General features: G+C 40.2%; 1 protein-coding gene across 6 annotated transcripts in view; it reads right to left on the reverse strand.

Moving 5' to 3' along the window:
- Window positions 1-15,977, reverse strand: part of MIPEP (mitochondrial intermediate peptidase) — a 77,104-nt gene that overhangs the window by 20,283 nt on the left and 40,844 nt on the right. For all 6 annotated transcript variants that reach the window (XR_010469896.1, XR_010469897.1, XM_065050197.1 and 3 more), the window contains 2 exons: window positions 14,208-14,282; window positions 7,444-7,563 (listed from right to left, as the gene is read on the reverse strand). Coding sequence is in view for 4 of the 6 variants with exons in the window: in XM_065050197.1 (XP_064906269.1) it covers window positions 7,444-7,563; window positions 14,208-14,282 (195 nt within the window). In the remaining 2 variants the exon portion in view is untranslated. The remainder of the gene's footprint in view (window positions 1-7,443; window positions 7,564-14,207; window positions 14,283-15,977) is intronic.

Raw genomic sequence — 15,977 nt, forward strand, 5'->3', positions numbered from 1 at the left:
ACTATCACTTCCCCAGAGTTCACTGTGCACTCCTTTATTAATCTTTTCCTCAGACCCAGGCTCTTCAACTTGATTTTATAGCATACTTTTAAGAAGGCTCAGATGAAAACTAATCCAGGGATTTGCACTTTGTGTAAACAACTTTGGTTTCCAACATGGCAAGGTAAAAAATTACTTTGAAGGGGTTACACAAACTTCAAGAGGTTGAGTAATGACATATGACTTCATCTCTCTTCAAAACACTCCAAAAAGTGGATATGAGTAACATCAGTGCCTCTTCAAGTAATTGAAGAGAGACAAAAAGTGGAAAAGCAATCTTCTATGAAGGCTCTCTGCCTTTACTATGACATTTATGTCTGTGATCTACAAAAGCGGTTTCTTAAAACTCCCAATAAGGGAGATCTTAGACCCATGGAGTGTCTGCTTTTCTTTTCAACAAATGAAGGAAAAAATTAACAAGAGTTTAAAAGATTAGGTACTAACCATAATCACATTTGCTGTAAATTAAACCAGTTTTTCTCTCCTACTATCTGCTCACTCATAAGGAACAAATGATTACAGTCTCAATTCCAATTATTTTTTTTCATACAGGTTTTTAATACCAGAACATACTCACATGTGTCCACATAATTTTCTCTTTGCTAGCTAAATAAACTCCTTTTCCTCAACTTCCCTCATAGGTCATGTTTCCAAACCTATTATCTTTCCAAAACGGCTTCCCTGTATTTCTTCAATTTTTTTCTACATCTTTTTAAGAGGTATACACCTACTACAGGACACAACAATACCCACTGCTAAGTCTCCAACATCAAATACTAAAATATATTTTAAACCCCCCAGATAATATTTTATTAACAGCATCCTATGAATAAAAGCACACTCTTTTGGCATTTATTGTCCTTCAAACACTTACGTATTTAATTGCTTTTCTAATACAAACTAGAACAGACAATTTAAGTTGGAAGGGATCTAGAACAATCATGTAGTTCAACTTCAATTCAGGGCTCACCACAAGTTAAATCATGTTATTAAGGACGTTGTTCAAAAGCCTCTTAAACACTGACAGGCTTGGGGCATTGACCAGCTCTATAGGAAGCCTGTTCCAGTGTTTGACCACCCTCTGGGTTAATAAATGCTTCCTAATGTCCCATCTAAACCTCTCCTGGTGCAGCTTAGCACCATTCCCACACGTTCTGTCACTGGGCTCCAGGGAGAAGAGCTCAGCACCTCCCTCTCCACCTCCTCTCAGGACACTGTAGAGAGCAATGAGGTGGCTCCTCAGCCTCCTGTTCTCCAGAGTAGGCAAGTCCAGAGTCCTCAGCTGTTCCTCAAAGGACATTCCTTCCAGCCCTGTCACCAGCTTTGTTACTCTCCTGTGGATGCATTCAACGACCTTCACATCCTTCCTGAACTGTGTGGCCCAGAACCGCACCCAGTATTCAAGGTGAGGCCGCACCAACACTGAATAAATACAGCAGGACAATCACCTCTTCTGATGGCTGCTCATGCTGAGTTTCATGCACCCCAGGATGGCGTTTGCCCTCTTGGCTGCCAGGGCACATGCTGCTGACTCCTATTGAGCTGCTGTTGACCAGCACCCCAGGTCCCTTCCTGCAGGGCTGCTCTCCAGCCACTTCTCTACCAATTTATACTTGTGCCCAACATTACTCCATCCCAGGTGCAGAATCCAGCATTTCAGTTTGTTAAATTTCATCCCACTAGTTACAGCCCAATGCTCCAATCTAATCAGATTCCTCTGCAGGGCTTCCTGTCCCTCAAGAGCATCAATAGCACATCCCAGTTTGGCATCATCAGCAAACTTAGTAATGGTGCCTCTGCATAGTTGATAAATATATTGAACAGAACTGGCCCTAGAATTAAAACCTGAGAAACACCCCTGGTGACCCATCGCCAGCCAGATGTAGCCACATTCACTGCAGACCTTTGAGCTGAGTTCTTCAGCCAGTTCTTCACCCAGCACACCGCAAACCTGCTCATTGCACAGCTAGACAACTTGTCCAGAAGGATACTGTGAGGGATAGTACCAAAAGCTTTACTAAAATCCAGAAAAACGACATCTACCACCATCCCCTCATCTACTGGGCAGGTGACCTTATCATAGAAGGATATCAAGTTAGTTAAACAGGACTTTCTCTTTGTGAACCCGTGTTGACTGTACCTGATTATTGCATTATTCTTCAAGTGTCTTTCAGCAGTACCCAGTATTATCTTCTCTGTATTTTTTTTTCAGGAATTGAGGTTAGACTAACAGGTATTTAGTTCTCTGGGTCTTCTCTTTCACCATTTTTGTAGACTGGAATAACCTTGGCCAGCTTCCAGTCAGCAGGGACCTCTACCAAAGGTCTTGGGAGTCTGGAGATAGTAGAGAGGGGATCCTGCCATAACATGCACTAGCTCCTTCAGAACTGCGGGATGAATCCCATCAGGGGCCATGGACTTGTGAACAATCAGCTGGTCCCCTACAATTTCAGTGTCCACAAACAGGAAGTCATTGTTCCCACAGTTGTGGTACTCTGACTCAGGGGACCGAGCAGCCCAAGGTCTATCAGTATTATTAAAGACTGAAGGAAAAACACATTGAATGCCTCTGCTTTTTCTTCATCCCTGTTAGATGACCATCTTCAACAAGTACAGGTCCAATGTTTTCTTTAGACCTCCTCTTGCTATTAACATACTTAAAAAAGCCCTTCTTATTATCTGTAATAACACTGTCCAGTTTCAACTCTAATTGAACTCTGGCCTGTCGTGTTTTCTCCCTGCACAAATGAACCACAGCCACTACTTAGTCTTCCTTACCAATAATTTCAAGATTTATGTTAACCACTTGAGCAAAGTTTTCAGAATTCAAAACCACTTTTACCGTCAGAGGTTAAGGGTTATCACTTATTTATTTTAAAACAGCTGACGCATCACTTGCCCAGTCTGACTATTTATTCTTTTTATATGGTGTTACTGATATTCACGTGAAATGTTATACATGACTGGAATTACAACTACACATTAGTTGTCATTCCATAGACCTAAAAGAAATCCTAAGACATCAGATGCCACAGTGACACAGATGGCAGATTCAATAACAAGATGTTTCACTCAAACTGCCAGCCAGCCCTCAGCAGACTGAGTAATAGGCCTGTTAAAAATTATACTCCTCTCTTCACTGCGGCACTACTACTGATGGCGTTTGTGATCAGTACAAATCTGCGATACAGAACTCCAGGAAACGCAGACTCCATTTGTGGCCTCTGGCTTACATAACACAACTATGCATGAGGTCAGGACACCTCCAAACTCCCAAGAAAAGGCTCCTAAGCAGGAAAAAGAAGCATACAGGTGTTCTTTTGCTCTCACATGTTCTTCAACAAACTAAAATAGGGGCTTGGGCACATGGTGACAATGTTTGATGCAGAAACTATTTTCTCTCTGCAGAGAAACTAGTTCTCCACCTAGTGACACCAACTCTTCTTCAGCTGACCAGCCTCCCAGATGCCTTTACATACGCCCTGTTAATGGAATCCTTGTGTCCTCAGCAGCCATGGCAAGCCACATCCTCCTATAGTGCCTGACAGCCTCCCTGAGCAAGCGCTCCAAATGTTAGGGTGCATCTCATTCACTGACTTCCTTTGTCAGGAACACGACAGACACAATCCCAGCAAGTTAAGACAAGGACTTAGGTGGAGCCTTCCATGGTCAGGATCTCCGTCTGGGCAGAGTCCACCCAGCTGCAGGAAGAAGAAAGACTAATAACCACATTGGTGATACACCATTTTTCATACACTTCTTCCCTCTAGGGTATCTATAACAATACATGCCTTGTTTTCTGTTGGCAAACTTGGCTGGCTAACGTATTTGGTTTCACAGGTGTTTTGGTCTCCCCAGTCACTAGCAACCATAGGCCATTAAGAAGTTCTAATGCTGCCAAAGAAATCTGCACTCTGGACAAAAGTATATAAGCATAATTAAACCTGCAACCTGATGTAAATTTTAGGCCACCAGTAAAGGTGGTCCTTCTGAATTTATATGTACTTAACATGCCAAAGCAAAAAGGTATATAGCAAATTATTTAGTGTTCCAAAAAATATCAGAAGGCTCCCTACATACCAACATGTTCCCTCCTATCAAATGTAATTATAGTGATGTGTGTGGGTTAATTCCAACATTACACTGTGTATTCAAGTACCACACAAGAACGTCTTGTGCTTCTGGAAGAAAAGCTTACTGGCAGGCCATGTAATTTTATAAAATGCAAAAGGAAGTATTTGGCAGCAATCTAAAAATGAGCTCATATTCACTGTGCCATCACTCTTCAAAAACACAAGTCAAACCTGCATCTATCTTCCAGATTAGAATGAAGAAAGGTTACTATGATGGACAGCAATTAATATGTAAATACTTTTTTTTTTTTAAATAAGAATCAATAATTAAAACTAATTCAATATTTGACAAAGAAAATTCAGGTAAGATGATTTGGGCAGCTTGTTTTTACTGTAAATTACTTCATTGCTGGGAGCTCTCTCCTGTAGCTGCAGAAGGCTGCAATCTCCACTATCACTGCAGAGCCTGTTTACCCTGGGTCTCATTTTTTGTTACAATATTGAACCAAAATCCACAGCAGGAGATAGGAATTATTATGCTTGGCACAGGACTAACAATGGCATATCATTAAGTTTTGATGACTGCCTCAAAGGAAAGTAATTGTCAAGTCTGAACTTGGGGGACAGGCAGGAGACTAAGCAACAGATCATGGGGAGAAACTTTGATCAGGTCTCAGGTTGATCAAAGGGTCACTTGATACTTTTTGAAAAGTCTCTGGGCATCCCAGAGACAAAGGTAGAAGAGACCACAGGAGATACTCTAAAAGCACACAGTGTTATCAGTTGCAAGACAGGACGTAAGAAATGGAAACTGGCTTCACAGGAGATGAGAAATAAGCTGAAGAAAAATGTGGAGCAAAAGCAGAGTACTGAATTCCCCACAGTGCACAGATTTTGACACCAAGTACATTCATGAAGAAATGGCATGAAAATGTGTGGTCATTATTATTTGGTTCATCTTGCTTTCACAGAAGAGTCAAAAGGAAGACTGATTGCTTTCTAAAGGCATCGCAAGGACTCAAGAATCCAGCCTGCACAAAATTTCTATTCATTTTCCAAACTCAGTAACAGAAATGTCCTCTGGCAACAAAGCCACTAGACACTACAAAAACAGGCAGATACATTTCCTCGCCCCCCTGCCTGGCAGTCGCCAGCTTCTGGACTTGGTAATATAACAAAGAAATCCCAGTGGAATTTCATCCTCCAGGAGCCAGCAACAAACCCTATGTACTTTTGAACAGATAAGCAACAGCCAGCCAGAAATGGAGATTTGCATCGTTCAGGAAAACAAGGTCTCATGGAGTGCTGTTCTCTGTGCTCCCATCTGTGTGCAGTCTGCTCTGCTCTCACTTTCTGCCTTGCATGTGGGACCGGCTTCTGCGACTGTGTCAACAAAGCCAATGTAAATACTGCTACACGCAGTGGCAACTGCCCCCACAGCCTGTAAAACCTTTCTGAATGACAAATAGAGACTTCGACAGGGTATGCAAGTTGTCCTATTATTTGAGCTGTACTTCAGAAGACAGAAATTCATCTGCTGAAGATATATGCTGAGATTGAAGCCCAAGTATGTTCGAAGGATATTTACTAAGTTTATTTGCATGCCAAGAGCAGTAAGAGAGAATTATGGTTTCTAAGGAGGAGATAATGGATGCTTGTGCAGCCCTGACAGACAATGCTACTATGGAAAAATCACATTAATGAGGTTAAGATCTGCACTAGAGGAACTACTTTTACCAAACACCACTAATTTAAGATATACAAGCCTCACTTAGCAATTAATAATTGAATTTAAATATATATAGAGCAGATAAAATTGAAATAATCAAAATACTGTGTTTTCTCTGCTAGCCATATATACACCTAGCCAAATGACAGATGAAAATAAATGCTGTTATGTCTTACTATATTTCAGTGTCTAGTTTTGATATTAAATGAAAGGAAGGAATATACTCTCTTCACTTAAAAAACCCCAAACTTTTACTTTCAATAAATTCATTTTTTTCATCTGGACTACAAATTAAACCGAAAACATATCTTGAGTTCAGAAGAAAGAGCAGCAAAGGACACCAAGCCAAATTACAGACATTAATTACTCTACAGAGGGCTAACGTTCTTCTGATGTAATTTTTCACTAAGCTTTACTGAAATGTAAATTCTGTTACAGTTCTTGACTAGACACACTAATTCAACGTTCAACAGACTTTCTTACAATTCAAAAGTTCACCGTACATTTTGCTGGGATAAAGCTACAGGCCAAAGCTTGCTGTCCCTCTTTGTATTGAGGCTATACTCATTACAAGATGTTACACTCTTTCGAAGGTAGCAGCTAAATAAATAATATTTCAAATGGAACAAAACACACAGGCTAACTTTCGAAGCAGAGAACTAGTCTCTTCACTGAATAACTAACACCTACATGGGAACGGTGTAAAACACCAGTTACAAAAATGCTAAGAAGTCAGACATTCTACTGCAAAGACATCTTGCTTCCACTTCTCTGGTTTTGCCAGGCCAGCAGAGGCGGTAACATTCCAGTGGCTATCCTAATACTCTCCTCAGAGAACAGAAGTCACACCTATGCTATGGAGAAAAGTGCATTTCCTGAGAAGCAAAAAGCAGAGGTATTGCAGGTATCTAGGTATTCTGACCAAAGTGTCAAACAGTGATTCCGGCCCTGTTCCAGCTGGGGATTCGGCTCCAGACCGCCCAGGAAACCCCACGACTATCATCTATGCAAACTGTACCTTTGGATGTCACAAGAAGTACAGAACAAATGCACGATTAGTCATGATGAAGATCAAAATTACATAGCTCAGTAGAACTCAAGGATTTAACACTTCCAGATACCACACGAAAGGATAAAAAGGTGACATGCCAAAGGTCACAGCAGTACAGTGAGAAAAACTCACTTCCGTGTCCTATTTCAGACTGAGTGGCTCTCACACGCTGACACTGACAGTGCACAAACACCAACATGCAGCCCAGTGTTTTGTTGCCTTTTACAAACAGTCCTTTGCAAAGCTAGAATAATCCCTCTTTCCAGTGTATTTTTTTCCAATACCTTCTTTAATAAGAAAATAAAGGAAAAGTAATTAAGTTCAGCATGACAAGACTACACCTGTACAAAAGCAGGTACATGAAATTTTGATTTTTAGCTGAAAATTTCCAAAACCCTACTCTCTGGATGGAGTTGCTGAAAGAAAGAAAACTCTTTAACACAACAACACAAGCATGGGAGTGTGGGGAGCAAGCGACAGGGAGAGGTAGGGGTATTAATATGCTATCAAAGAAAAGGTGAAGCTTTTATAGTCAGTGTGTTTTTACTCACTGTATTAGGTACATATGGCAGTCCATAAACTTTCTCCTGTGTTTCCTTCAAAATTTCTGTGGTTGACTTTTTTAAAGGATGTTTCCCATGGTAGATTTGGTCCAAGGCAGCATAAAATACCTGAAGGGATAAAATAAAATGTCTTTGGTACATGACATTGGCATTTGACAACCAAAAAAGATAAATAGAAAAGAATGGGAGAGAGAGGACAGGGAGAGGGAAAAGTTTAAATATAAATGGTTTTGTAAATCTTCTATTTTTAGTATAACATACAAGGATAGAAACAGATTTTTGTTTCTCTCCACCACCACCATCATGACCTACCATAAATCCGTGTTTAAGTCACTGAGAACACCAGCAGTATTAAATCACTTGCATTTAAAAATAAAACTAAGACCTGTCCCTAAACCCCAATTCTCCTTTTTGAAAAAAATACTTTAAACCAGATTTAATGAAGACTTGAAGTTATTTGAGTGGGCGCAGCAAAATAAGCTATTCCAAGACGTGCATGCAGCCATGAGGACACATCACACCTGCAAGGGCAAGTTACGGCCCCAGCAGTGAATGTAAGGAACTGGACATGGAGCTGCTGATGCCCCTGAGTTTCTTCTAGGGCACTGGAACTGTGTAGTACGAAGGCAGATGGTTCCTTTGTTTTAGCTCTCACAGTCAGAGTAATAAATAGCTGCAGTGTAAGCTGAGCCTGAGATCACACTGCACCAGGAGGGTGCTTAACCTCAGAGGTAAGAGGTGGTTCATGGGCAATTTTTGAGCAGAAGCATGTGAAACATGGCAGAACAGAGATGCACGACTAAAGCATTGAGGTGTCTGGAGATCAGGAAAGCAGCACCAATAGAAAGACTTTTCAGGCATAGACAGCAAAGCAGAATATCTGGCACTTTAACAGCAAACGTGACATAAGCATGGACAGAAGACTGTGCCAGGGCTCAAAGTGTGCCACCACCGAAAAAAATTGCAGTATTGATTTTTTGTAATATAAAGATTTCCTATTCTGTGGAAGTGCAGGAAAGACAGAAGAGGAGGACACCCATTGCTGTGCAACACAACATATTTTTTTAGAAGTTTGGTGCATCCAAATATTGAAGCCAAAGAGTTCAGGGCAGGTCACACTGTGGTGGTGGTAAATTAACGGTAGGGAGCCCCAAAAATCTTTTGTGCAACGGATGAAGCAAATAATTTGGCTAAAGATTTAGGTCCAGTCACACTCCCAGGGATACTGCAATACCATTCCAAATGACAGAAACACACTGGTTTAGGAATCATAACCATGAAAAGCAGAAAAGGCTCTTCAGAGGCATTCTCCATCCATAAAGAATGGATGATTTTTTAAGCAATCTGAAAAACACAACCCCCCAACCTCTGAAAAGATTCTTTGTTATGAAAATCAGGTACAGAAACACTTTGAACTCTTTAATTATTTATTAGAATTCCAACACTGGGAGGAGGCAGTTGGATATATAACACATACATCAAAAATGTGACTGTTACTAAAGGGCCATATTCCTTCTGTTCAAATAAGCTGTCTTCTAACACAGAATCTTGAGAAATCCTTTGAAACTGCTTTCAAATTATAAGCATGATAGTTGATTTTTTTTTCAAGAAAAACTGAGGGCTATAAGGAGAGAGGTGAAGAAGCCATGGCTTGCAGGAGCTATTCCTGAATTCCTGCTTGCTTCCTACATGGTTAATGAGAAATTAAGTCAATAAGACCTGCACCATCAGCCATTAATGACATTGCAAGTTTTGTGTCCTAGACACTGACGCTGAGCAACAGAAAGAAGCACTTAACATCAGCCCATCTACAAACCCAGAGTAGGCAGCAGAGGGTGACTCCATGAAGACACTGCACCAAATGGCAAACAATGATGAGTACTTTACTTCTTAAAGACAAACTTTGCAGAGGTGTTTAAAATTTTCTATCTTTATACTGATAACATGAAAAACTATAAATCTAGAGAAAAATCTACAGTAAAAACTAATATTTTTTATTATTCTCTTAGAAGAGAAAGAGGTTGGGCAATGCCTTTGCTTGTTATTTTCGTCCTCAGAGCTGGTCTCTAGAAACTTGGATCACTTTTTTAACAAAGTTTAACAAAAGCTACAGCATTTACAGTAGCAAGGGTGACTCAGAATATGATCAACACTAAGTACAATGAATAGATCTAGAAAATACCTGAATTAATAGTCCCAGAAAACTCACTTTCTCCTGTCACCCTAGGCCTTTGTGATTCTAGGAGGAGTCATTTCACACTAATTTCCATATCCTGTCTAGAAACCCAACCCAAACATCAGGAATTTCTGCATGTGATCACAAACTTTGGCATCCTGCTTTCAGCCCATCCTTGATCCTCTGTCTTCTGTCTCCGAGCTTTATTAGGACCTGTTTGCAGTTGCTCTTCAGTGTTCTTCACAAGATGGAGCAGCCTGCTCTGCAGTGGACCTTCTAAAGTTCAATTTGGAGTCAAGCAGTTTATGGTCAGGGAGCTGGAGCAAAAGCTTAACTGGCAGCCAAGCAGAGGGGAAACAGGAGCTGGAGGTCAGTGGAACAAACTTCCTCAAGAACAACGCGGTGATAGGGAAATGAGTCACTGAAGCCAGCTATAAGGTCTCCCCTGATCCTGGCACACATAAAGCATAGGAAGAAAGCTATGAGACGGGGCACCTGGACAGCAGAGTTGGAAAAAAAAAAAAATCCATCCCTGAAAATAAACTTGGATGAACTTTATATCCATAAGCATTCTCATCTACAAACCACCGCTCCATGTTTTTACACAGGCCTTTGAAATGGGAAAAGGAGACACATCCCAGGACCACAGGATTTTAGGTGACACTGCTGCATGCTAACATTTAATACTACGCAGGAGATAGAAGATGGTATCTAATTTCATTAAAACACTATTACCAAAAGACCTAAAAATATAAAAAGACTATCAAATAATTATCTTTCTACTGCTGTCTCTCTGTTTTGCACTGACATTGGTATTTATGAGTTTCAACTGATTCCTGTTCTTCCCAGCTCCTTATCTGCTAAATAGTATTAATATGTAAATAGTTATGCTTTTTCCTATTACTGACTGAAAGACTCTGGGACTTAATCTGTGAATGAAGTCAAATCCAGTTGGTGACCGGTCATGAGTGGTGTTCCCCGGGGCTCAGTAATAGAGCCTGTTTAATCTCTTTATCAACGATATGCACGAGGGGATTGGGTGCACCCTCAGTAAACTGGCAGATGACACCAAGTTGGTGGGAGTGTTCATCTGCTGGAGGGTAGGAAGGCCATACAGAGGGATCTGGACCAGCTGGATTGTTGGATTGAGGCCAATTGTATGAGGCTCAACAAGACCAAGAGCTGGGTCCTGCACTTGGGTCACAACAACCCCAGGCAGTGCTGCGGGCTTGGGGAAGAGTGGCTGGAAAGCTGCTGCTGGTGGATCTGGGGGTGGTGATTGACAGCTGGCTGAATATGAGCCAGCAGTGTGCCCAGGTGGCCAAAAAGGCCAACAGCATCCTGGCTTGTATCAGGAATGGTGTGACCAGCAGGACCAGGGCAGTGCTCGTCCCCCTGTACTTGGCACTGGTGAGGTCATACCTCGAATCCTGTGTTCAGTTTTGGGCCCCTCATCATAAGAAGGACATTAAAGTACTAGAGAGAGTGCAGAGGAGGCAATGAAGCTGGTGAGGGGTCTGGAGCACAAGTCTGATGAGGAGCGACTGAGGGAGCTGGGGCTGTTTAGCCTGGAGAAAAGGAGGCTGAGGGGAGATCTTACCGCTGTCTACAACTGCCTGAAAGGAGGTTGTAGCATGGAGGGTGTTGGTCTCTTCTCCCAAGTAACAAACGATAGGTCAAGATGAAGTGGCCTCAGGTTGCACTAAGGGATGTTTAGATTGAATAGTAGGAAAAAAAATTCTTCACAGAAAGGGTTGTCAGGCATTGGAACAGGCTGCCCAGGGAAGTGATGGAGTCACCATCCCTGGAGGTGTTTAAAAGACACGTAGATGAGGCTCTTAGGGACATGGTTCAGTGCCAGAGCTATGTTATGGTTGGACTTGATCATCTTGAGGGTCTCTTCCAACCAAAATGATTCTATGATTCTGTGATTAATCTGCGTGACAAAAGCCTTATGAGAAGGTGTGTGGATTCTCCCGTTTTTCATCTTGAGTAACTGATTGCATCAGTTGGAAGACAATCCAGAGGCATTGTATTTATGATGAATAACCAGCATCATTCCTTATTTTTCCCATGCCAACAGAATTATTTTCTGAACAGACCACAAAAGAACCTTTAGAAATTTTTCCCACTGCTGGAAAATTTGTAAGCATTTTTCTTTATTTTAAAGGTCAAATATGTCTTACATAGCATATAGTTGTCAATATAGAATATACTCTTCGCAAAGCCAGAAGGAAAGGCATTACAGTCATCATTCACAGTTTGTTTAGGTATATACATTAGTAGTACCTGTATACTTTGGCATGTGCAGATTGAAATGTATGCTTTTTTCTTCAATTAATTATTATACTTTTAAATCTGCATAAGTAACAATACACACTTCTACAAAGAAATGTGTGAACTTTATATTTGCCATGCAATCAACTTCTCTGGGACATTTTTTCTCTATTAATAAACAGAGTGGCTCTGCTAGCCAGTCTCTTTGAAAAGAGTGCACACTTCCGTGGGCATTACAATTGGAATCTCCAAAAACAGGGCGTTGAAAGCAGGAAATTAATAATATTACTCAGTGTGGCACTGTGATCATTTGGCATGAGTTGAAACTGGTTGAACTTTAGTTACACAAGAGTCATTTGAAGGCAAGCCGCCAGCACCAGTCAGTCATTAGATGCCCACAGGAATTTGAGCCTACCAGAAGTGGGTGTTCTCGGTTCTAAAGCGATGGGGTCTGGAGTCACTCTGGGACAGACCCTACAGGACCCCAGGAGCAGCTGAGGACCAGCAGCTGCACAGGGGATTGCACAGCCCAACCCAGGAGCCTGACGCAATGACCCTCCTGAAGCACACCATCTCCCCATCCCGAGGACAACAAGGCCATGTCACTTAATGTATCTGTGACTTAAAGTATTCTTGGTATTCAAGCCCATTTAGCCCCCACACTGCCAATTTGGTCTTAAACCTTGACAGGATTACAGCAGATACATACTAAAAGCTGAAAGGAAATCTGTCAGATCTATATATAGCTGGTGTGGACACAGCAGAAAAGAATGGGTGAATGTGAAAGCACTTGATGGTTACTGATCTGTATATTGGCAATTTATTCTGTTGGTGGATTTTATGAACAGAGGTCCAGCACTAAGCATTATCAGTATAAATTTTACTTCAATTCAGATTTTTTTTCTGCAGACAAATCCTATATGACTTAGTTCTTGCCCACATTCTCTCTGGATTCTCAGCTACCCCTATCAGAGAACCTTTCAGAGCCAGAGCATGCACTTCAAAAACAGAGCTGCAGAGAGGATGCAGTTCTTTTCATGTCGCAGAGGTTATAGTGACAGGTAGCACCCTCCTTGTTCACACCTCCTGCACAGCCAACACTGGCCACTGACTACCAGCACTGCACCAAAAGCATAATTCACAAATCCATTAAGTTTAACCAATGAAAAATATATTTATACACTGAAAACAGTGTTAGGTCTGGTTTTGATTAGTTTAACTGACATGTATACATTTACAGGCTCACACTCTGGTATTCTAATTAGTTTTAAGTCATTATCAATAACTGCACAGAGCAAACTGTAAATATTTAACTAAGTTTTTCTTTTAAATCAACTTCAGTTAAGCAGTGCAGCTCATGTTTGTAGACAAAGTTGCAATCATTCGAGCACTTCTCACGGTAAAGACTTGGAAAGATCTGATCTTTACATTTCTTCCACATCTCAAAAAATAATGACTATTCTTTATTATGGTACTAGCAGATTTATCTCACCTAAACACTAGGTCAACTATAAAAACTACATGCTTCTGGTTTAAGGCAAAAGAAGAAAATGAAATCACAAAAATCCTGCAGCAGAAGCTTGTAGCACACTAAATGCAGCCAAACTCTCATTGTGAAAAAACTTGGCTGGTTGCTAATGCTACTGCTCACATCTGAGAACTGCTGTTGCAGGACCAAAAATTCGTAAATACCTATTTTAGATAGTACCCTAATTTCCTTTCTTTCCTTTGAAGAAAAACAACACTGATAGTTTGCTTCTGGGAATGACTAATCGATCACATCTATCCACAGAAGATCAAGGTTTATGAATTTAATTACTGCTCCCAACACAAGGAGAGAGAAGTCTTACAGCCTTATAGCCCAGCCATTAATTTTGACACAAGTAACAAGTTGCCACTTTCATACTGGAGATGCAGAAGTTAAGGAACTCAAATCATATTCTAGTAAATAAGCAAGTTGTTTTGATTTTACTAAGGTGGCCCCTATCTCTCAGTCCTACTACAATTTAATGAGGCAAAGGTAAGCAATACTTCCTGTACTGCAAGTTCACCTTAAATGATTTACGAATTTAAGAACTCAATCCTAAACTACATTTGGCAATTCTGATAATCTGAATATTTTTCAAAACCTGTGGTTTTCAAGATATTTTCCTATAGATTTATACATTTTCCTCTAATCAGACAGCAACAGAATATGTTCACAAGAACAAACATTAAAATTAATATAAAAAATAATTTCTTTTCACTGATTTGCTTAGAGTTAGATAATGTAGTACAGACTAGTATGCAAAGAACATACCTGGAGTTGCATATCAGCTGCAGCACACACCTTCTTGGACTCACATAGTCTTGACACCATGTTTTTTGGCAGTGGCTTGAATTAAAAAAAAGAAGTCAGAATACATCTGGAACTGTTGCATTTTTGTAAATAGTATGCCTAATACTAGAAAAGGCATATTTGAAGTGCCTTGCATTGAGGAATTAACAATAAGGAAGGAAATCTCATTTGCTAAATAAAGCATTAAATGGGCAATTAAGATATCAGCAGTAATGTATATAGCAACAAAAAAACCCTGTGTGTCAGTGTTTGTTTTTCTATAAATTGATCCTATGCTCCCTTGTATGCATGTTAAAAATATTATGAGTATCTTCAGAGATAAACAACAGACAAGGCAGTTAAAGTCCTCCCAGGTGATGCTGACAAGTCTTCAAAAGCAGATATTGTAACAGATTCTCCTGTTGGTCCTTTGGTATAGCTCACTTAGATTTATGCAGAGGCCCACGTAACTCCCATTGAGCTGGGAGGATTTCGTAACTTCAACAGGGACAGCATCAGGCCTCCTACCCTAACCCACATAAGAACGTTTGGTCATACTGAACAGTAAATATCTACCCTTTGAAATTTTTAACAAAATTCAATTTATTCCACATCTATGGCAATAAAATTAACCATGCCACCACAGGCTGAAAGTCAGACACACTGTTCAAGTCATTAAGCAACTCTTTTTGACTTTCCATCCAGACTTCTACAAGTACATCCAAAGGCTTTTTAATACCAGATTTTTAAGAATACCTGTAAAAGAATGCTTGACCTTACACTACTTCCTCTGCTTCCTGAAGCTTTTCAATAGGTGTTTTTCCTAGTAAGCATAACCTTTTTTTTTTCTCCCCGTAGTTTATTTAACCAAACATATTAAAAATGGTTAAAATAACTGGGTTCTTGCTAAAATATTAAGAAAGTTACTAGAATTTGTACATGTAATAAAGATGTTTGGTATTAGACTGAATTCTAAAAGCATACCTACACTTTCACAGTCTGTTGAAGTGTTTAAGAAATAATACGTGAAAGTCTACAGACCCTGATGCTAGAGCCATATGTTTAGATTCTGAACAAATTATATGACTTCAAGAGAAACAACGTTGATGTTCACAGGATAAAACCCCAACTCTGGAGAAGTTACACATAAGTGAGGAAAACGTTATCAATTAACTCTGAGGAATCTGGAAGTTTAAGCAGATAAGAAAAACTCCCAAGTTGCACAGCTGTTTTATGCAGTAGTTTGCCAAGGCTTGTAACTTCTTCTCCATATCAAATGTTAGCTGGGTCAAAAATGGGATAGAACAACACCCACTATTTTGCCTGCCATAAATGTACACAGCTGTTAAATTCCGAGACAAAAAAGTGAACCAATGAACATGAAATCTGTCTTACAGTATGTCCTTCTTAGGGCAGTATGTACCCTTCCCAAATACAAAAATTCCATTTCAAATTACATCATGATTTTTGGACTACTAGAGTAAGAGTAAATGGGCATTTATCCATAGTAATAAAGATGTTAGTAGCTGACTACCTTGATGTTCCACATGGGATTTAATATTACTTATTAATAACTATGTAGAAAAGTTATTTGGGCAAGAAGCAAAGCAGAAAAAAATTACAAATGGTAAAAAGTACTTTGGCCAGACAATTTTTCTCCTGGCTCTATGAACATCTTGTCTCATCCTCTTACACAGGCAGAGTAAGGCACACACCTCAGTGACTTTCATCCTGGAATTAAAGCACATGTGG

This window comes from Columba livia, chromosome 1 (assembly GCF_036013475.1).
Source record: "Columba livia isolate bColLiv1 breed racing homer chromosome 1, bColLiv1.pat.W.v2, whole genome shotgun sequence".
NCBI classification, from domain to species: domain Eukaryota; kingdom Metazoa; phylum Chordata; class Aves; order Columbiformes; family Columbidae; genus Columba; species Columba livia.